At 41.9% G+C, this 21,914-nt stretch overlaps 1 protein-coding gene across 1 annotated transcript in view; it reads left to right on the plus strand.

The window, feature by feature from the left end:
• The window catches only part of LOC138708216 (uncharacterized), a 429,355-nt gene that overhangs the window by 324,256 nt on the left and 83,185 nt on the right, over nt 1-21,914 (plus strand). Inside the window, exons 8-10 of the mRNA XM_069838546.1 lie at nt 4,170-4,330; nt 5,661-5,774; nt 15,509-15,622. Coding sequence (XP_069694647.1) covers nt 4,170-4,330; nt 5,661-5,774; nt 15,509-15,622 — 389 coding nt within the window. The remainder of the gene's footprint in view (nt 1-4,169; nt 4,331-5,660; nt 5,775-15,508; nt 15,623-21,914) is intronic.

Here is a 21,914-nt window from a genome sequence, read left to right on the forward strand (position 1 = left end):
AATGATGGTGGGAACTGTCATAACAAAATTCTTACCTCTTCCCCCAAACAAATTACGTTGTTGCGCCACTGCACATTTCACTTATAAAATATAGGCCTATATTGCCATGCTCGGATCGAGGAGATTTTATAATTCCAAAATTCAATTTGCATTTTAAAAACTTTGAGTTACGGTACACCTACTATATTCTATACAGTGTACACTTTTACTTATTAGGCTCTAGAATGTTTACGTCAACATTTCCAATACAATATTATTGGGTTGCGGTTTTATATTCGCGTGTTTACTGTACAGTAGCATGCAAATTAATCCGAACACGACATATTTTTACATTTTCTGTCATTGTTGGCTCACAGCTGCTCATACCGCTTTAATTGACATCTGTAGTACGTGTAATTCCATTGTTGAAGGTCTGTCGTTATTATTTTTTTTATAATATGTGACATTTTGCCTGTTGTTTTGTACTTATAAGCATTTCAGTTGTGTTGAAGACTTAATACTGCAATCCTGTGTACATTCTGTCGTCTTTACAAATGGATACAACTCCACGAAAATGGTCTAAAATTATAACATTAGCAGAGCATTCTTCTATGACACAGAGGCAAATTGCTGCAGAATGTCACATCGGTTTGGCTACTGTTAATTCGATCATAAAACGATACAGGGAGACTGGATCCATCACACCCCAGAAAAAAGGAAACTGTGGCCGGAAAAGGAAGACTTCACCTGCAGATGATCATTTAATTGTCAGGAAAAGTAAATTAAATCCTAGACTAACTGCTGTCGACTTAACCTGTGAGTTAATGGCTACCACTTGCACTGGGGCGAATATTCACGTCACGTAGGCTTTTGGAAGCTGGACGAAGGGCTCGTAAGCCTATTAAGAAGCAACTGCTAACCCCTGTTATGTGCAAAAAACGCTTAATGTGGGCAAAATTACATCAACACTGGACAGTGAATGACTGGAAGAATGTACTAAGAATGTACTTTTTTCCGACGAGTCTCATTTCGAGGTCCATGGCCACTGTGTTTCTTACGCCGGAAAGGATCCGAAAAAGTAACAGCAGCTCATCTCCAACAAGCACCCAAATACCCCCCTAAAGTAATGTTTTGGGGTTGTTTTACACATGAAGGGCCTGGAGCATTAATACCTATCAAGGGAATGATGAATTCTGACAAATATATTCACTTATTGGAAAGCAGAATTGCACCCCAGCTGCAAAAATCATTTCCGGATGGCAGAGGTGTGTTTCAACAAGACCTGGTACCATGCCATACATCTCGAAAAACTACAGAATTCTTCAACAAGAAGAATATCCAGGTACTTCCCCTGGCCAGGCAACTCACTCGACATCAAACCCATTGAGAACTTGTGGTCAATTTGCAAAAGAAGAATGCAAAAAATGGATTGTTCTACAAAGGAGAAGATGATTTCTGCCCTCATTGGTGTATGGTTTCGCGATGAAGAAATGAAGAATATTTGTGGGAAATTAGTGGAATCCATGCCAAATCGTGTCAGAGCTGTTATTAGGAACAAGGGAGGCCACATAGATTATTGAGGTATGTTTTAGATCCTTTTTTTTTTATCCCGTTTGAGTGTTTTTGCATAAGTAATTACGTTGTTCGGATTAATTTACACGCTACTGTATTATACTTTCACTCGTAGGCTTATATTGCCATAGATCACAGTGATAAAATATAGAACCCTGGATCTCTAGGTATGTATAAACTAGAGATTAAATTAAATTAAACGTGGTAGGTATGCTTAATTTTAACAGAGACGAGGAGAAGGATCTTAATTTTCAATACAAGTACTAAATTGCGTATTTAAAGATATGCATAGCATAGTACGATGCATAGTCCACCTTTACAAAAATACGCTTACTGTAACCTTTTGTTTCCTCCGGAGAAATGAAGAGTAATAAATTCATGATTGCTGTGCAAGAAAGTTTGGACATTTGAATGCACTTTCTCGCTTATAGTTTTTCAGGTGAGAATATCCACATGCAGTGCAATATAACCTTCAATTTTTTTTTAAATTAACTCACTGTTTCTCTCTCATTACGAGCAACAAAGTGCACTACATTTTTACATATCTGTCGCTTTATTTCGCAATTTAGTGACTCCAAGATCTACTGATTTTTAAAGCGACTAAATAATGAAAATTGGAATAAAAATGACTTCAGTAAGAGTATTTAAACATAAGACAGTGATGGAAGCAAGACTCTTGCTGCACTAGCGGATATTTTCCATCCTTGTCACACGTATCTGCTGATTGTCTTTCACGCCTCACGTAACATGTTCCAACGCTGCATAGTAGCGAGCACTGTATTGGCTAAGGTCATATGCCTTCTTATTCTGAAACCGCTATAAATATGAAGTTATTAATACTGTAAAGAACACATGCAAAAAACAACTACGTGCGTTACACTTTCAGATACAATAGCTGGAGCAAAATTGGCACTTGGTCATGGGAAGGAAAAATAGATGTCGCTATCTTAGTGCTGTTTTTCGCGAAAAACAACTTTCCAACTTTGCGAATCTACGTATATGGGGTATATTCCTGATAAAATAACATAGAGCCAGCTAATTTACATTGCAGGGGTGGCTGCTTGGTCAGAAAGAATGAGGATACATTTTCAACTTGGGTAGTACTGTAAAATTCCACTGCTCTTCAACAATAGTCCTCGGCCTTGGAGACCAACTTCAACCTGGTTACCGTGCTCCACCTTAAAAAATTCTGACTGCTCTCCTTACTGAAAGACTCAAAAACCCACTTCACTTCTTCAGTGCGTGAGGTCATGTTACAGGGAAACCAAGTGTTGGATGAGAGTGGGATCTCCTATAGTGTTGTAAGTTCCAATAGACACGCCTTCGCTCATATCAATTGACATTATTATTTTCAGTCGACTATTACAGTTGTTGTTTATACAACTAAATGCTGTTTATGTCAACTGAAGAAAACGAACTTTTTATTTTAGGAATACAGTAGGCTACTGGTATGAGTTAAAACTAATTATTAGTCTGTTACATATAAATAGATGAAGTGGCACTTCACTTAATTCACCTGAATAGTTGCCCATATGCGTGTATCATATTCGGATAAAGAATCTTGAGAATACTCACAACTTTCATCTTATTAGATGCTGAGTCAATTAATATCGCAAATAGCAACCCTTGGATCTGTCTGTAGAAAGCAAATATATATTGTATGCAGGAAATTCACCCTTAACATAGAAATATGCAGTAATGTTCAAAATGTGCATGTATATGCATCAATGGCCTTCATTGAACATAAAAAATACCTGTAATTACAAATTATTATGGTAAGCTGCTTCAATACCAATATGCATTTGCAATAATAATAATATTAATAATACAGATGTGGTGGTGGTGGTCGTCGTTGATTAGTCTATCACACCAACTCCACCACACGTGACATGACAGTAAGTTTATATGAGCTGGTCTCCAGCATAAAATATAAATGAAAGCCTAGATCATATATACCCAGATTGCTCGGCATTATAGGCTTTGACGGTAACAACTTTTGTCAGGTTTACTATGCTGCCATCTAGTTGTTACATAAGGAGTCACGTCATGAATTGCATTAGCGACTGTACTGCCATCTCGCGTTCATTTACGGTGGACAGGTGGTGATACTGGTGGTTGTTCTCTTCAAAGTGCAGCCGATTTTAACATAGGAATGAGCAATCTATGTGTGATTTGGATGAAAGCTAGGGGGGAAAAAACGGGGAACGAGAAAGTCGAGATTTAATACTTTCGTCATTCCTCACATTTAATCAAAGCACCAAATGTTACTTTTCATGGACATTTACACTTTTAAACCCTCTCAGTGTCAAAAATATAATGCTCTATACACCATAAAATCACTAAAATTGGACATTGCCTCCCCCCCACCCCCCCGTATCCTTCTAATAATATACTCATGACAATCAACACTCGTTCTGGTGGAAGACTAACTCATTTATTAGCTTTACTTTCCAATTACTATTGATGGTATGTGTGGGTTGTGTAGAATTTGTGGTACCATATTCAAGAAATGTTTGAAAGAACTCAGAAGTTTAACATATTGTAGAGAATGTAAGTATGTAGATGTGATGTAAAAGTAAAATAAACATCTCTAGTTCTATGTTTCTTTCTTTTTCTAGCAATGCAAGCTACCAGTTTTCTTGCACTTGTCTCGAAGGATATTATGGTACTTCATGTGAACACTTCAATCCATGTTCACGGTCTCCATGTCAGCATGGTTCAACATGTAAGAACATCACAAGTTCCAAATACAAGTGCCTTTGTCTGCCAGGATATTCTGGTAAGATGTACATATAATCAGTCACCCAGTGTGTGATTCATTGCTTACTAAAATATAAGTTAATGACTGTGAAACTAAGTATTGTAAGAACACACTTTAAAAGTCAATTCTGCATGTAAATTCTTTCCATTTGTAAATAAATGTAAAACTCCTTTACATGATATACCATACTTCTCAAGGAGACTGAACTTGTTATATTAAGAATTGAAATTCTTCTCTACCTTCAATTACTTATGATCTTAACATGTTCACTTCCGAAAACGACCATGGTGGATTAGAGGTAGGTGCTCACTTATCAGAATAGATTCGTTTGGCGCATTCGGATTTTTATTCTTTGCATTACTTTAAATTGAGCTTTGCTCACTTGGTTGTATCGCGTCTGCCTGCATGACCGGATTCCATCCAGAACTCTGACCAGAGAGTCTAAACAGATTTCTGTAATGGGCTAAAATCAAAATACAGATGGTCAATGGTCATGGCAGTTCATCGATTGCAAGGCCTCCAATCGCGGTAATATTGAAGGCATAAATGAAATAGATGGCACTAAGCTTATTTTGTTTTTTATTCTTCCAAAGGTAATGCAATTAAAAATGCATCCTCCTCAGAGATAATCATTTTATTTCCAGGCTTAATCTAGAACACTATAAGAAGCAATGCTCTTATTCTACTGATTAATAACATTATTAGAGGTTCAATTCGGAAATGCAGACAAGTGAGTGATGCTGTAATAAAAATCCAAATGCACCGAACAAATCCATTCCGGTGAGTGAGTGCCTACCTTCAGGGGAGGGGTGAGACTAGCTGTGTGCCATGGTGAACAAATTTATGTGCTTAATCATTTACACAATACCACTCTCGCTAAGTTATGTAAAATTATTTGTAGCTGTACAGTGAAATATCAAAATATAAATCTCTGGAAGTTTAATTTAATTTCACAAGTGCAGTAAACATCCAATTTATAAATATGTAATACCGATACTGAAAATTTAAGAAATACATTTTTCCCCAATTTTCAATGAAATGTCTATGTTCGAGTTACAAAAGAGGAAAATTGTAACGTTCTGGCATGAAAGGTTTACTCTAACATCAGCAGAAGTGTAACCTGAATTTCGAGTCTCGTGATTTTTACATGCTCCATCTTCCTTCAATGTGCCTTGAGTTTTCGCTCGCAATAGTCATGGAAATATAGAAATGCATGAATATCAAATAAAATTAGAAAATTACACATTTGTTTCATTACTTTAAGTCGAGTATAGACGTTCCATATAAACTTTAAAACTTTTTAATATTGAAGTATTTTAATCTTTTATTTATAATTTTTTCTTCAAAGGAAATATGTGCGAGATCAACATAAATGAATGTGAATCAAACCCATGTCAAAATTTCGCAACTTGCATTGATGGGCTTGACAAGTTTACATGTCAGTGTAAACCTGGATTTGAAGGTGAGTAAATGAGAGTTATTTTAATATAACGTGTTATTATTTCTGGCTATTAAGTGGGCTAAATCTGTTTTCTGTTTTTAAAATATTAAAACATGACAATACTTATCTAAAAGAATTCGAGACTTTGAAGTACTAATTATTTTATGGTACTTTGCACTGCATGAGAGTAGAAAGATTAGAAGCAGTTCCGAGTCAGTGAAAATATACCAACTTCGACTTCGATCTCAATTGTGATGTGCTGATTACCACATTAGAAAGGTCTGAAGTTCGATTCCAAGAGCCGACTATTCTGACTTGGTTTATCTCGTGATTTCCAAGTTTCTCAAGGCGAATGATGCAATAGTACCACAACCCACTTCCTTTCCAACCATCACTACTAGCTAGGCTTGCGTTCTTCTTTTGACAGGCAAGATAAGCATGATCGACAAGTACTGATAAGCGAAAACACTCTAAAAAATATATTCTGACGTTTTTCTATCATGTGAGCCATCAGTGGCTTCACACATAGGTTTGGTGATACATTGAGTCACATGGTGTGACTGGTCTTCAGTTTACAATACCTGTACAGGGTATACTGTAAATCTGCCAGACTTACCTCCAGCTGCCGATGCGGTCAACTTGAAAAGAAAATTGTATCTTATATACTAGGGGAACTGAATTTTTCACGATTCTGTGCCCGAAGTACTCATAGGATTTACATGTAACAATCTTTATTATATTCATTGTGCATGAACCACAAACATGTGATATTGGCTGCAGTTTGAAGAGAAGATTGGAAGCAATTTAAAAATATGGGAGGTCATTTATATTCCAAAATACATATTTTACACTATCTTAAATACTAAAAACTGAATTTTTCACAATTCTACAGGATTTACATTTAACAGCCTGCATGAACCGCAGACTCAGAACAAGACAGAGTTGTTTTGTTTGTCGCCTAGTGTGCTCTGTTAGGCACTACAGAATGTACTCCATTTGAAGTTCTTCTACAAACTTCAGGGTAAAATCACGATGTCTCATATTTCTTCCTGTCACTTCCTTGAATACTATCCAGGAATTGATGGCTGCAACATCCAGGATATTGTAGAGACACATACTGGGCACCTACGTGAAGCAGACCTAACGGAGTACTTCCTTGCCATTTGATCTGAGACGTCAACTGCGCACTTGGTTTTGTTGTAGAAAGTTATTGTTTCAGGACGATTCTTGCCGGTAACTTCTGTTGTGACTGAGGTGTGCATAGAGCTCAACACTAGCATGTTCTTGTTTACTTTCCCTTAGTAAATTGTTAGTGTTGTTTCACTGTTCTTCAGTAGAGTTGAACTGTGAAAGTCGGGGATTTCCCTTCTTGCTCTGTTCACTGTTCCAACAAGACAGGCAGAACCATTCCTTACCATGTTCGCAAGATTTGTTGTCGTGAAGAAGTTATCTATTGTTATATTTTGGCCATTTCTTGAGATAAAGTTCTGCCAGTCTCATAACATTTTCTGAAGCCTTTTGATTAGCTGGTCTCTTTTCATCCTTTCTGAGGTGAAGAAATCCATTACAGAGATATTTAGATTCAGCGTCTGTCATCAGACAGAATTTAATTTCAAATTTGTCAGGTTTGTTTGCCATATATTTCAGGAAAAGACATCTTGTTTTAGAGGGAAAGAGCTGCTCATCAACAGTAAGGTGTCACTTGGACTGTAGGAAATGAGACACTTTCCAATGTATTTGTTCCATATGCATGACATTAGTGCAAATTTATCAGCTTTCAGTCGTTCTGGCCTTGTGTTTTCTAAATCAAAACTTAAAAATCTTTTAATTTCTCGGAATCTGTTCCTAGCCATGGTTTCAGAAAAAAATGTTTGTTACCATACTTTAGACCATAAGTTATCAATCTCCAAGTTTCTGGCTCCTAGAACACCTCTCACATGCCTCATACTCCAGGAATTATCTGCAAGAATCCTTTGCTCCTTAGCCTCAGTACATTTTTTATTAATTTTAGCATTGATTTGTCAATGAAGAGTCGCCATGCACGTTGTATACATGTCCCTTGGAATATGATTTTTCTTTCAGAATAGACTATTCCTACCTGCTGTATTGATAACCGAAGACAGTACGATCCACTCCATAATACCATCTTTTTCTAGTAAGTGTGTCCCTGTTTCTGGAGTGGATTGGATTCTTGGCATTGTCGGGTGCAGGAAGCATTTCTGTTCCTTGCATCTGTGTTGTTGGCAGTTTTGGTTTGGGTACAAGGGCGGAATCAGGAGTTTGTTCATCTTCATTATCTCGAAAATAATTACATGAACAAAATAAAAAATTAATACTAATCACCATAACAGTGTCAAAAATTAAAGAATATAATACTGTAGTAGTATTACTAGTAGTAGTAGCAGCGGCGCCGGTGGTGGTGGTGGTGGTAATATTGAACTCACCACCTGGCGTGTGATTCACACAAATATTGTGGTTCATTTTGGGCATTATACTCTTCGTTGTCACCTGTACATTTCTGAATTATCACTGTCTTCTGAACTGCTTCGGGATGACAATCTTCGTCTTCATTTTCAACAGTCATGTTGCCACTGTCTGACACATCTTGTGGAATATCATTCCTAATTTTAATGATTTCTTTGTTTGTAAACGGTTATCTAGCTGTGGTCTTGAGTCATTCAATGGCATACAAATCATAAAATACTGGAAATAACTGCAATAAGAAACCATTAGAAATTGTTTATATAAGTACACATTGTTGGGTTTTATTTTGAACGTGTTGAGCTGTTTAATAATAATATTTAAATTAGCAGCCAAAATGACTGCATTGGCTGTTTAGGTATAACCCAGATAAAGACTCAAATATCTAACAAACTAATAAGAATGGAGTGCTGATTTTCGTATGAGTGAAATTCGAGTAAATTTAGAAAAAGTCATAAATCCCAAACAGCCTGTGATAAAAATTGCCCTCACGGTAATGCATTGGAAATTGAAAATGGTCAAAATGACTGTATTAACTGTGACCTGATGAAAAGTTTTTTGCTTCCATTTTTCATTACAATATATTTTCCAGTGTTAATACATACTGAGCTTTTATGAAAGTGTAAAAGTCGACTCCACAACTGTACAAATAACTGTGTTGAGCCTTGTCTTCGAGAATTTTGGTATCAAATTAAATGAGTGAAAGTTACTGACGTACTGTATTAATATAATTTTGTTTTATAGTCATTGCTTACAAAATTTTTGTTGAAACATATGTTACTACTTTTGTAAATGCAAGCACGTGTGATGATCGGAAATCCTTTTGGGAAAATGTTTCTATTTCTTCATTAGAATTTCCCTTTCCATGCCCAAACTTCCCTTAATTTAGTATTGACCCAGGACTGGTGAAGTCTTTAGTGGTACAAGAATTGCATATACTATTTCGGTATTGATGAATGACATCTTATTTATATTATAATTATGACGTTTTCTAGCAAATATAATATAATTATAATAATCCTAAGAATCATGAAGTATAATTATTGATAACAGCTTTACTCCTGGTTGAGTGTTCCAGAAGACCCTATGGCCTTAACTCTGCCACTTTAAATAAAACCACTATTGTTATTATTATTATTGTTGTTGTTGTTTTAAATGTAATGTGATATACAGGATGTTGCAAAAAGAAAAAAGGAACCAGAACAAAACCAGAAGCTTTTTCTGGCCATGCTTCACATGGCGTTTGTATTGTTCACTACATATTCCAAGTGATCAATGATCCGTGCAGTTAAGACTTCACAGTGTATAAACATAAGATGCAATGTTGTGTTCAGTTAACATATATAGCCTACTAATATCTATCTTCAGGGCACAGATAAATTTATAAAGGTTATGTCATGTTAAACAGTATCCACTGTTAAAGGTAAAATATTTGGAATTTAATTTAATTGTTGTAATTTGTGAAATGTAATGTCTTCTGGATATTACAGTTGAATCAATAGTTGCTTAAACAACATTAGATTTTACAGGAGGGACATAAAACAGTTTTTCCCCTAAACTGTGAATGCATGGGTATCTTCAATTGATGCAATATTAACCTTCCATATTGCCTGCTTTAAGTATAAAATTAAGGATGATACTTTTCATTGCTATTTTTCTCCAATTCTACTTTAATTTTGTGTGCTCATGTTATTACAAGATAGAATTTTTAAAGCAAAAATTCGTGTATATGCATATTATCAATAGAGTGACCAGACATCCGGATTTAACTGGGACAGGTGTCTGGATTTAACCCAGGTAGGTTACGTTTTATTAGCTTTGTCTGGATGTCCAGACTGGACTCTGTCCACATGCCCTTTTGTCCGGATTTAAAAAAAATTGTACTTTAATGGGAAGTTAATTTTATTGATTGATAATGTTACATTTATAACACGAAACTGGTTTTTTAAAAGAAAGAATATAATTTGAAAATCACTTGCTTCAAAGCATAAGCAGAGAGATAACCGTTTCCTTGTGGGAGGGGGGGGGGGAGGCAAAACAGTGTTACATCCATTTTGGCGAAGTTTCGGACCGAGATGTATAGGGCTTGAACTGTAGGTCTACTACAAATTATAATAGGGCATAACTTGAAACAATCTCCCTCTCTTTCTCTATCATACACAAACATATAGAACTACATAATAGTGCTAACAGAAATTTTTTATATGAAGCTTACCTTCTTAAAGAAAGTAATCTGCCCATGCTGCTGCCTCCATCTCTGCAGTTATCACACCATCACAGTAGTCATGCAAGTGGCTCTTCACGAATGAGGAGTAACACAAAGAAAAAACACTATGTCACTTCTCATCAGAAGCTGTTTTTGTGTTGAAAAATTCTCTGAATTACTGCAGTGTGAATTTTCTGTTTCCTTTTTTCATGTATTTATCAACAATCACATCACCGTCTGGGGACTGAACAATGTCACTGTCCGAATACAGAACCATTAAGTTTGACAATCGATCCTGTGTTATTGTTGACCAAAGCCAGTTGTTTATTCTGCGCATTGTTGCACTATTTGAAGTCAACGTTAACGCTATTTTGATCAGGAGATTGACATTTGAAAAAACATCTACAAGTTCGAATAATTTCGAGGGAAAAATTGTTCCGGGGCTGGGCATCTAGAAGTTCACTTATTACTTGCAGAGTGTCCTCTTTGAGTTTAGTGCTTACCACATTCCTCTTCTAACATTCTCTTTTTTGCAAATCTAGTCTTTCAGGTGAAGCTCCCTGTAAAGCAGATTTGAATAATTTCGATCCCGGGACCTCTGGTTGAACGTACCAGCGCTCTACCACTGAGCTACCCGGGAACTCCACCCGACACCGTCTCAACTTTTCCCTTTATATCCACACAACTCGCGTGGGCTGACGAAACGCCAGAGACCCACAACGAGTGCACACAATCTCTGTGTGACTTGTGTGAGCTTCACCTGAAAGACTAGATTTGCATAATATATCTTGAAATTATTCAAATCTGCTTTACAGGGAGCTTCACCTGAAAGACTAGATTTGCATAATATATACGTTACTGTGTTCGTTAACAGAAAACCACAATTCCAAGTCACACAGAGATTGTGTGCACTCGTTGTGGGTCTCTGGCGTTTCGTCAGCCCACGCGAGTTGTGTGGATATAAAGGGAAAAGTTGAGACGGTGTCGGGTGGAGTTTCCAGGTAGCTCAGTGGTAGAGCGCTGGTACGTTCAACCAGAGGTCCCGGGATCGATACCTGGCCCCGGAACAATTTTTCCCTTGAAATTATTCATTCTCTTTTTTATTTGTGGAACTGAATAATGATCAATAAAATATCCTGCACCACCTTTGCTTAATCTCAAAGATTCTTCACATGACATTGCTAATATCATACCTTCATCTGAAAATCTTCTTCTCATTTCTTCTAATAGCATGTTAAGTACAGGGTAATACAAACACAAGATATTTCAGATATATTACATCTTATGGCTGGGTGCCAAGATTTATTAAGTTTCAGGCTCCTGGTATGCCCACATGTACCTCGCCGCAACACCACCAGTAGACTACGACCTCTCAGTCCAGAAAATCCATTGATGCCGGCCATGAAAGCCTACATGCTAAAATAAATATCACTGGAATGTCGAAACATGCAAGGGAAGGGGAAGAAGAAGGAGAAGAAGAAGAAGTTTATGATTATGATTATGGTGATCCAAAGCTGCAGAAATATACATTTCTAGATATAGCAATTACATGCTATGGAGAAGAGATAAATGTCTTACTGAAATCAGAAGTAGGGAAATTGAAAAACACAACTCTCAAAAACTGTAGTGATAAGTCTGATTGTACAATTCCAAGTTGTTCGATAATTACACATTTAAAGGTAGAAGAAGATATTAGATGATGGACAGCATTAAGATATATGGATCATAATTAGAGACTAAGAGGAAGACAGAATCTATGAATTAATAAAACATAAGTTGAAACTAAGTCCAGTAGGTTACATGTTCACGGGCTGGGGTACATGGTCTCTGGATAAACTTCGGGGCTTATACCACGTTGTCTTGGTGTTGGTGGCTGACATTTCGACCACTGTGGTCATCTTCAAAGCTGAGCAGATCGGATAAAGATATAGTGTGCGAGCTTGTATATATAAAGGAGTCTCAATGGGGGGAGGACTTTTGGTGATAGGTCGTAGGTTCTCCTTCTGGCATCTGATTGGTTCTTCGTTGTCCAATCTGGTTGAGGTCTGTATGGAGGGGAGTATTCATATTAAAGACTGGCCCTCATAAGGTCCGAAAGAGTGACCTTGATTCCGTGCCTGATGTCCGGATGAAGGGGCGCCGCGTACATGTGGAGACCTGGTTTCTCATTCTTAAGAATGATCTTGGAATAGACTTCCCCATGAGTTGCTGAGTTGTAACCCATCGTCCTTGTTAATGTAGTTGGGGTGTAGTTTGATGTGGATGGCTTCTTTGACCAGTCTTCTGTATAAGTTGTCTTCTTTATCTATTATCTTGATATTGTCGAAATCGATGGCGTGGCCTGAATCTGCTGAGTGTAAGGCTATAGCTGATTTTTCGTATGGTCCATATTTGCAGAGTCGGGTGTGTTCCTTCCTTCTATCTTCCACCGTACGTCCAGTTTGGCCTATGTAGTTTAGACCAAAGGAGCAAGGGATCATGTATATTCCGGCTGATTGGAAGTGTGGAAGTTTATCTTTGACTTTGACTAACGAGTGGGAGATCTTGTGTGGGGCGTTGTATACCATCTTGATATTGAATTTCTTCAGTAATTTCCCAGTTCTGTCTGTGGTTCCTTCTGTGTATGGGAGGAAGGCCTTCTGTTTCATGTTTATAGATTCAGGATCTTGTTTGTGTGCTTCTGCTCGTGAGTTCTTGTATGTGGACTTCCTTATAGTGTTGTTGTCATATCCGTTGTTTTTGAAGACTTTGTGTAGGAATTGAAGTTCTGCTCGTAGGTTGTCAGAGTCACAAATTCTATGAGTGCGCTCGGTGAGAGTTCTGATGACCGATCTCTTGACTCCTGGGTGGTGGTGGGACAAGGCGTATAAGTATCTATTGGTGTGGGTAGTGGCCGAGGGAGCCAACACTTCTCTTCTTAACCAGTACGTCCAGGAACGGGAGTTGATCTTTGTGTTCTAATTCCATGGTGAACTGTATGCTTGGATGCTGTGCGTCGAGGTTGGTCGGAACGTGTGCAAGGTTGCTTCACCGTTTGGCCATATCGCAAATGTGTCGTCAACGTATCTGTACCAATGTGAGGGTGATGGTTGTATGTTGACTAAAGCTTCAATTTCGAAGGCTTCCATGAAAATGTTGGTTGCTATGGGTGATAATGGGGAACCCATCGCCAGACCTTCATTCTGAGCATAGAAGTTGTTTTGGAACTGGAAAAAGGTGGATTGTAAACAGAACTCCGCTAGTGTTGCCCATTCTGTCGGCAGATCTTGAGCTACGAGTTTCTGGTGTATGATGTAGGTGGCTTTGTTAACTGGAACATTGGTGAACAATGAAGTTATGTCAAAACTGACTAGTAGATCTCTGTCCTGTAGCTTAATTTGGTCTATAATCTCGATGAAATGGCCTGAATCCTTGATGTTGGATTTGATCTCTTCAGTGAGGGGTTGGAGCTTTGTAGCCAGAAAACGAGCTAGGGCCTGAGTAGGCGAATTGCTGGCACTCACTATCAGTCGGAGGGGGGCGCCTTCTTTGTGAATTTGGGAAGACCATATATTCTCGGTGTGGTGCACCCTATTCGTAATCTCTTCTTTGTGTTATCATTAATGGAAGTGGCTTGTTTGATGAGTTTTGTAGTCTCTTTCCGTATCTTGTTGAGAGGATTGGTCGCCAGTTTCTTGTAGGAGTTGCTATTGAGGAGATTCATTATTTTGTTATATTCTGGAGCATCTATGAGGACCGTGGAGTTGCCCATTTCTGCTGGTAGGATCACAATATCATTGTCTTTCTTCAGGCTGCGTAGGGCGGAGCGTTGGTCCTTGTCCAGGTTGGACGTAGGCAGTTTGGTTGTCTTGAGGATTCTGCTTGTTTCATATCTGATATTATCCGGTAGATGTTGAATCGCTGTTTCAACTCCGGCTACAATGTCAGGTATGGGTTTCTTCTGTGGGTTGATAGTGAAGTTGAGGCCTTTGGCAAGTAGGGAGATGGTGACTGCATCCAGTTGTTTTGAGGATAGGTTGATGACCGTCGAGTTCCCCTTTTGCTCAGCTCTGAAGGTGACCACAACACAGCAGTCGAAACATCAGCCACCAACACCGAGGCAACGCGGTATACTCGTAAGCCCCGAAGTTCATCCAGAGACAGTAGGTTACGTTTTTATATAACTTTGAAGTTTGAGATAGGATTAAATTTAATAAAAAGTCACATTTTTGCTCTTAATATAGTGACTGCCACAAATTCAATACTGATAACAGAATACTGTATAAGGTTTTGTGAACCTAAGCTGTTCGTTAAGGCAGTAAAATGAGACTAAAACCATGTTAAAGTGAAAATTGAATACTAGTAGACTCTCACTTTGAGAGAGGAACAGAGGCTAAGAGTGATTCAGAATAAGGTGCTTAGAAAAATATTTGGTGCTGAGAGGAATGTTACAATGAGAAAGTTACACAATGCAAAACTGCAGGCATTGTATTCTTCACCTGACATAATTGTTGTTTAGTCAGCTGTCCGAAGACAGGTATGAACATCACAAATGATACCAAGCAGGGCACCACTTATGAGGCAACTAGGCCAGGAGATAATGGGGTAGGGTGGCCATTTCCTTTCCCCCCCATTGCATACATTGCCGACATGGTTTTACTACACTGACATAATTAGGAACATTAAATCCAGATGTTTGAGATGGGCAGGGCATGTAGCACAGTGGCGAATCCAGAAGTGCATATAGAGTGTTAGTTGGGAGGCCAGAGGGAAAAAGACCTTTGAGGAGGCCGAGACATAGATGAAAGGATAATATTTAAATGGATTTAAGGGAGGTGGGATATGATGGTAGGGACTGGATTAATCTTGCTCAGGATAGGGACCAATGGCGGGCTTATGTGAGGGCGGCAATGAACCTCAGGTAAATAAGGTAGATACATATTTAAGTCTAATAAACACTTCTGTATCAGTTGAGGAAGAATATCCCAGTGGAGGATATAAATGTTAATTCTACATATATTTAGAAAATCTGAAGCGTTCGTTCCTAATTAAGCTTCCTGTCACTCACATTCTTCTCTCTTATACACAGGAACTTATTGCCAACACAACCTCAATGAATGCAAGGAAGATCCATGTCAGAATGGAGCGACATGTGTTGATTCAATAGGTTCATATTACTGCAAGTGTCTTCCAGGATATGATGGTAGGTACTTATACCAATTTGTTTCAAGTAAGCAATTTTTCGGGTAAACCATAAATTCTAGAAATCCCACTTATCTGTGAAGAGAACAAATTATGGTTAAAATATCTCTATTCTTATCCAAGTACTCTAAAAATGTATTAATTACATTTATAGTAAAAGGATCTACTTAAAGCGATCAAATATATGTATATATATATATATATATATATATATATATATATTCCTTTCTTTTTATTTATTTATTTTATTACAGTCCATTTGTTGTATTCTTCCCTACGTTTTCCCTGTTAACTATTTGTATTGTAAACTTTATTAGTAACAACAATGTAATTTATTCGTCACAACAATAATTCCTTTCTACAATTCACCTTAAACGCTCTCGTCAACAATTGGATCTTCACTCAACACCGTATTCGTTATAGCACTCCACCGACGACAATGACAATTTACTTGGACTATTACGCACAACAATGAACTGTTAATCTTAACTAATATTTACAAAGCACTATTTACAAATCAGAACTACCAGTTCTCAGTTCACAGTTCTTCTATCTCAGTCACTCGACTTCACAGTATCTCGAACCACAGACCTTCAGAGACAGTTCACTGTACTCGAACTCGGGTCCCTCCAACTGCGGTCCACTGCACTCGAACTCAGGTCCCTCCAACTGTGGTCCACTGCACTCGAACTCAGGCCTTCGGATGCTGACGCAGATGCGGACGCACACTCGAGTCGAACTCCGGCTGGCTTGCTTGCTCTGGCTTTCTCACTGACTGAATAACTGAAAACTCTGAAAACTGCCGTCGTTCCTTCGCGACCGTAATTTATAACCATAGCGACGTAACCTCGAAGTTTCCACCCGTCTCTAGAGATGGCATTCCAGAGAAATCCAGGGCCCTCTCCTCTCTACCAGCACCAGATGCGCGCGCAAACTCGTCGCGTGACGTAATACACCCTCTCTCTTCTCTCCACCGCGCGACGTCACTCAATGTTCCGTGGAGCCTGTGCGATCTGCTTTCATGCGGGACGCTGGTCGTGAGTTCGATTCTCACGTCGCTGTCACATTGCCCCCTCCTTAGGGCTGCTCGTCCCGGGCAGTCCCTTGGTAGGATGCTAATCGGTCCAGATGCACCACCATCATCTTCCCTCGAGGTTGTCGCTGGATGCGGTACACCACGTCGTTGATCCGGGTCACCACGCGGTATGGTCCATCCCAGGCACGCTGCAGCTTTGGTGATTTCCCTTTGGTCCTGGTAGGTCGATACAGCCACACCCGGTCGCCCTCCTGGAATCCTGCAGAGTTGGCTAATCTGTCGTAGCGCACCTTCATCCTGTCGCTGGCCATCTTGAGGTGCTCTCTGGCCAGTTGGTGAACTCCATTCAACTTCTCGGTGAGTTCTGCCACATAGTTAGTCGCTGGCTGGTCGGCGCTGGGTGGCGTGCCAAACAGCAGATCACAGGGCAGGCGCAGCTCTCTCCCGAAGACCATGTTTGCCGGTGTCATCCCTGTTGTATCGTGGACCGAAGCTCTGTAGGCCAAGAGGAACAGTGGAACTCTGGCATCCCAGTCTCGTTGATGGTTGGACACCACCTTCCGCAGATGCTCTTCCAAGGTTTTGATGTAGCGTTCCACCATACCATCGGACTGTGTGTGGAGGGGAGTGGTCCTGGTTTTATGCACCCCCAGACGCTCGAGCAATTCTCCCATCAGGTTGGATTCGAAGTTGCGCCCCTGATCGCTATGCAATTCCCGGGGCACCCCGAATCGGCAGATGAAGTTGTCAAGCAGCGCGTCGGCCACCGTCGAAGCCTCTTGGTTGGGAATCGCGTACACCTCTGGCCATTTTGTGAAGTAATCCATGGCGACTAGCAGGTAGCGGTTCCCGCGATCCGTGACCGGGAACGGTCCAGCAACGTCGATTGCGATCCTCTCAAAAGGAGCTCCCACGTTGTACTGCTGCATGGCTCCCCTGCTGCGGGTCCTTGGTCCGCGACTGGCTGCACAAGTGTCGCATCTTCGGCACCATTGTTCCGTGTCGGCTCTCTGATGCAACCAATAGAACCTCTGCCTTAACTTGTCCAGCGTCCTGTTGGCTCCCAGGTGGCCTCCAGTCACTCCAGCATGAGTCTTCTCCAGCACTTCCTTCACCTTGCTCCTGGGCAGGACAAGTTGTTCTATGTGGGTCCTTCCATCGGCCGACTCCCAAATCCTCTTCAGGATACCGTCCTTGACAGTGAAGGATTCCCACTGGGCCCAGTAGCTCTTGTAAATGGTGCTACGGTTGGCGATATCGGCCCATACTGGTCTCTGGCCGGACTCCACATCACGTAGTAGCTGTCCAATGTTTGGGTCCTCCAGCTGCTCCCTCCTTATGGCGGCGTTATCCCATCCTGGGCTCGGCTGGGCGGCAATTGCTCGGACTGCGTGGGCGCCATCCCGCTCTTCTACTTTCAGGCAGTGTTTGCAGCCATCCGGGCACGGACGTCGTGATAAGGCATCAGCGTTGGAATGTTTCTTCTCTTGGCGGTGTTCGGAGGTGAAGTTGTACTCCTGCAGACGTTGAACCCAACGGGCGGTCTGCCCCTCCAGATTCTTGAAGCCCAATAGCCAGGTGAGTGCAGAATGGTCTGTCCTCAGATGGAATTCCTGGCCATACAAATATTTGTGGAAGTGCTTCAGGGCTTCCACAATGGCAAGAAGTTCTCTACGGGTCACGCAGTAGTTTCTCTCAGCCTTGGACAATGTTCGGCTGAAGTAGGCAATCACCCTCTCTTGCCCGTCCTGTTCCTGAGAGAGTACTCCGCCGATGCCTACGTTGCTAGCGTCCGTGTCGAGCGTGAACTTCCTTCCAGGGATGGGATATCCCAGTACAGGAGCAGTGCAGAGCGCCTCTTTCAGCGACTGGAAGGATGACTCCGCCTCGTCTGTCCACTGGAATTGTCGTTTCTCCTCGGTCAGCTGGGTTAGAGGCTTAGCGATGTTGGCGTACCCAGCTACGAACCTTCTGTAATAAGTGCAGAGGCCGAGAAAGCGGCGCAGCTCCTGCTTGTCCCTCGGTCTCGGCCATCCTCTGACGGCTTGTAGCTTCTCCGGGTCCGTGGCCACTCCGTTGGTCCCTACTACGTGTCCCAAGTAGTTGACCTTCTTCTGGAATAGATGACATTTCTTCGGGTTCAACTTCAGTCTGGCTTGTCGCAGTCTCTCGAACACTTTCCTCAGGTTCAACAGCTGTTCGCCGAAAGTCTTGCCCACCACGATGACGTCATCAAGGTACAGCAAACAGCTGTCGTATGTCAGGCCTCTCATTACGGACTCCATTAGTCTCTGGAATGTAGCCGGGGCGTTGCAGAGGCCGAACGGCATAACGGTGAACTGCCATAGTCCCTGGCCTGTAGAGAATGCCGTTTTCTCCTTGTCCTCAGGATGTAGCGCCACCTGCCAGTATCCTGACTTGAGATCCAACGTCGAGAACCACTCTGCTCCGGCCAGGGTGTCCAAGGTGTCGTCAATTCGTGGGAGGGGAAAGCAGTCTTTCCTGGTGACGTCATTCAGTCTTCTGTAGTCCACGCAGAAACGCAGGTCCCCATTCTTCTTCTTCACCAGCACTACAGGTGATGACCAAGGGCTGTCGGATTCCTCGATGACCCCTCTTGCTTTCATGCCCTCCAGTTGGCTGTCAATCTCCTTCTGTTTAGCTAGAGGGACGCGTCGAGGAGGTTGTCTGATTGGGCGAGCATTTCCGGTGTCAATGCGGTGCTGAACTTTCTCCGTTCTCCCGTAGTCGTTTTCAGACAGACTGAACACGTCCTGAAACTCTGTCAGTAGATCGTGGACTTGTCTTCTTTCTCTTTTGCTTAAATTCGCCGGCAATTCTCGAGCCAGCTCTTTCAGTGATGGGTCTAAATCTGGACGTGGTCGGTGACACTCCTCGTTTTCTGCCAGCGACGTCACAGACACCACCGGCTCGACGTTACCTAGTACAGTTCCACTAGGCACCTCCTTGTCCCGATTGGTGACATTCAGGACCCTCACCGGTACCACCTTCTGATTCGGGAGTAGGGATCTGGCCACATAAACCCCATCTATCGGAGTTGTTTGCGAATCGAGGAGCAGGTTTCTCTTAGGTTGTCCGTCCAGTCTTGCCGTCACCACCATCTCGCAGCCTGCTGGGATTGTCACTTGATTCTCCAAGGTGAGTCTGCTGGCCATGGGTTGGTCTTCGACGTCCCTCAGGAACACTTCATCCTGACCAAAACGGAGGATACGGCGCCGGACGTCGAGTCCCAGGATGACGTCTTCAGTGATGTTGGCGACGAACACCCACATCTCCAGTCTCCTCTTTCCCAAGGTCAAGTCCAGGAAAACCTCTCTTTGGATGGGCAGGTTCTCGCCTGAGGCAGTATGTAGCTCATACCGGCGCAGCGGCGTCCTCCCAGGTAGTCCACGCACGACTTCCGGTCTGGCGATAGTGAGCGACGCCCCGGTGTCTACCAGTACTCTGCATGGGCGGCCTCTTATCCATCCGTCAGCAATCAGCCCATCGTCGCATCTTCTGTTAACCGTCTTCAAGATCAGCCGAGGGGATGGTGATGACGGCGCCGACGTGCCCCTCATCGCATCGGCCCCTTTTAGTTTTCCTGTTTGTGACCAGATTGGTCACAGTCCCTCCTCAGGTGTCCAGGCTCGCCGCAGGACCAGCAGGTGGGCACTCCTCGTCTTCGTCGCTCGGGTGATTTCGGTTGACGTTCCTCGACGTCGGCCGCCGCGACGCTCCTAATCCGGTGCGATGCCGAGACGTTCGCCGTCAACTTGGCTGCCTCCATCCTGAGGGCCGCCGCCAGAGCTGCATTGATGGTGCGATGCTCTGCCAAGAGTAGCTGTTGCTTTATTTCCGGGTCTCGAACTCCGCTGCCGAAGGTGTAGGCCGCCTCTCCAGCGATGAAGTCATTAGGTAGGCCCCTGAGCGCCTTATGGGCCAGTTGTTCCACCACCATCGCGAATTCTTGCAGGGACTCGCCTGACTGTTGGACCCTCGTTTTTAGTTGGGTCCTAAATGCTGCAGCAAGTTGATGGTCACCATAACGTCCCTCCAGGGCCGCCATTATCTCAGCGGCTGTCCCATCTTCTGGAACGCTGTGAAGAATCTCCGACGCCTGTCCTTGAAGCGCGGTCAGCAACTGAGTAGTCTTCTCCGCTGGGGTCCAGCCATTATGTGCTGCGGTGGCCTCGAACTGGCGACGGAATATCGCCCAAGACGTCGTACCGTCGAACTTCGGCGTCTTGACGTTGTGATGTCTGGCTGAAGGCGATGATTCCGCAGGGCCACTATATGGAGTCCTCAACTCTGTGGCCGCTTCTTGCATGGCACGTCGAACCTCCTCGGCAACTATCTGTTTTTGTTCTCTAGCCTGGCAATCCACCAACGCGAGAATGTGCTTGTTTTCTTCAGCATGTCGGTCCATCAACGTGAGTATGTGCTTGTTTTCTTCAGCTTGTCGGTCCATCACCTCACTCGTCTGCTCTTGACGACGCTCGAGATCGCGGATTTTTCCGTCGAAATGGTCTACATCTTGTCTCAACTCGGCTACTGTCTCGTTTATAGTTGTAAAATTCTGGTTTAATTTATCCAGATCGGCCTTAAGTTCGTCTTTCACAATGGCGACAATTCCATCTACGTGGGCCGAAACACTTTCGATTTGTGTAGTGACGTCATCTTTCACTCCGCTTATGTCACTTTTCATCTCCGTTTTCACTTCACTTATGTCGTTCTTAACCTCACTAATGTGCCTGTTCATGTTATCTTTTACTTCACTGATATCGTTCTTCATTTCTGCTTTTACTGCACTTATGTCGTTTTTCATTTCAGCTTTCATTTCCGCGATGGCTTGCAGGATCTGCTGTAGGTTCTCCATTGTCGATAATATCCCGATTCTGACACCAGTGTAAACTTTATTAGTTACAACAATGTAATTTATTCGTCACAACAATAATTCCTTTCTACAATTCACCTTAAACGCTCTCGTCAACAATTGGATCTTCACTCAACACCGTATTCGTTATAGCACTCCACCGACGACAATGACAATTTACTTGGACTATTACGCACAACAATGAACTGTTAATCTTAACTAATATTTACAAAGCACTATTTACAAATCAGAACTACCAGTTCTCAGTTCACAGTTCTTCTATCTCAGTCACTCGACTTCACAGTATCTCGAACCACAGACCTTCAGAGACAGTTCACTGTACTCGAACTCGGGTCCCTCCAACTGCGGTCCACTGCACTC

The sequence above is a fragment of the Periplaneta americana genome, chromosome 10, assembly GCF_040183065.1.
Source record: "Periplaneta americana isolate PAMFEO1 chromosome 10, P.americana_PAMFEO1_priV1, whole genome shotgun sequence".
NCBI lineage: Eukaryota > Metazoa > Arthropoda > Insecta > Blattodea > Blattidae > Periplaneta > Periplaneta americana.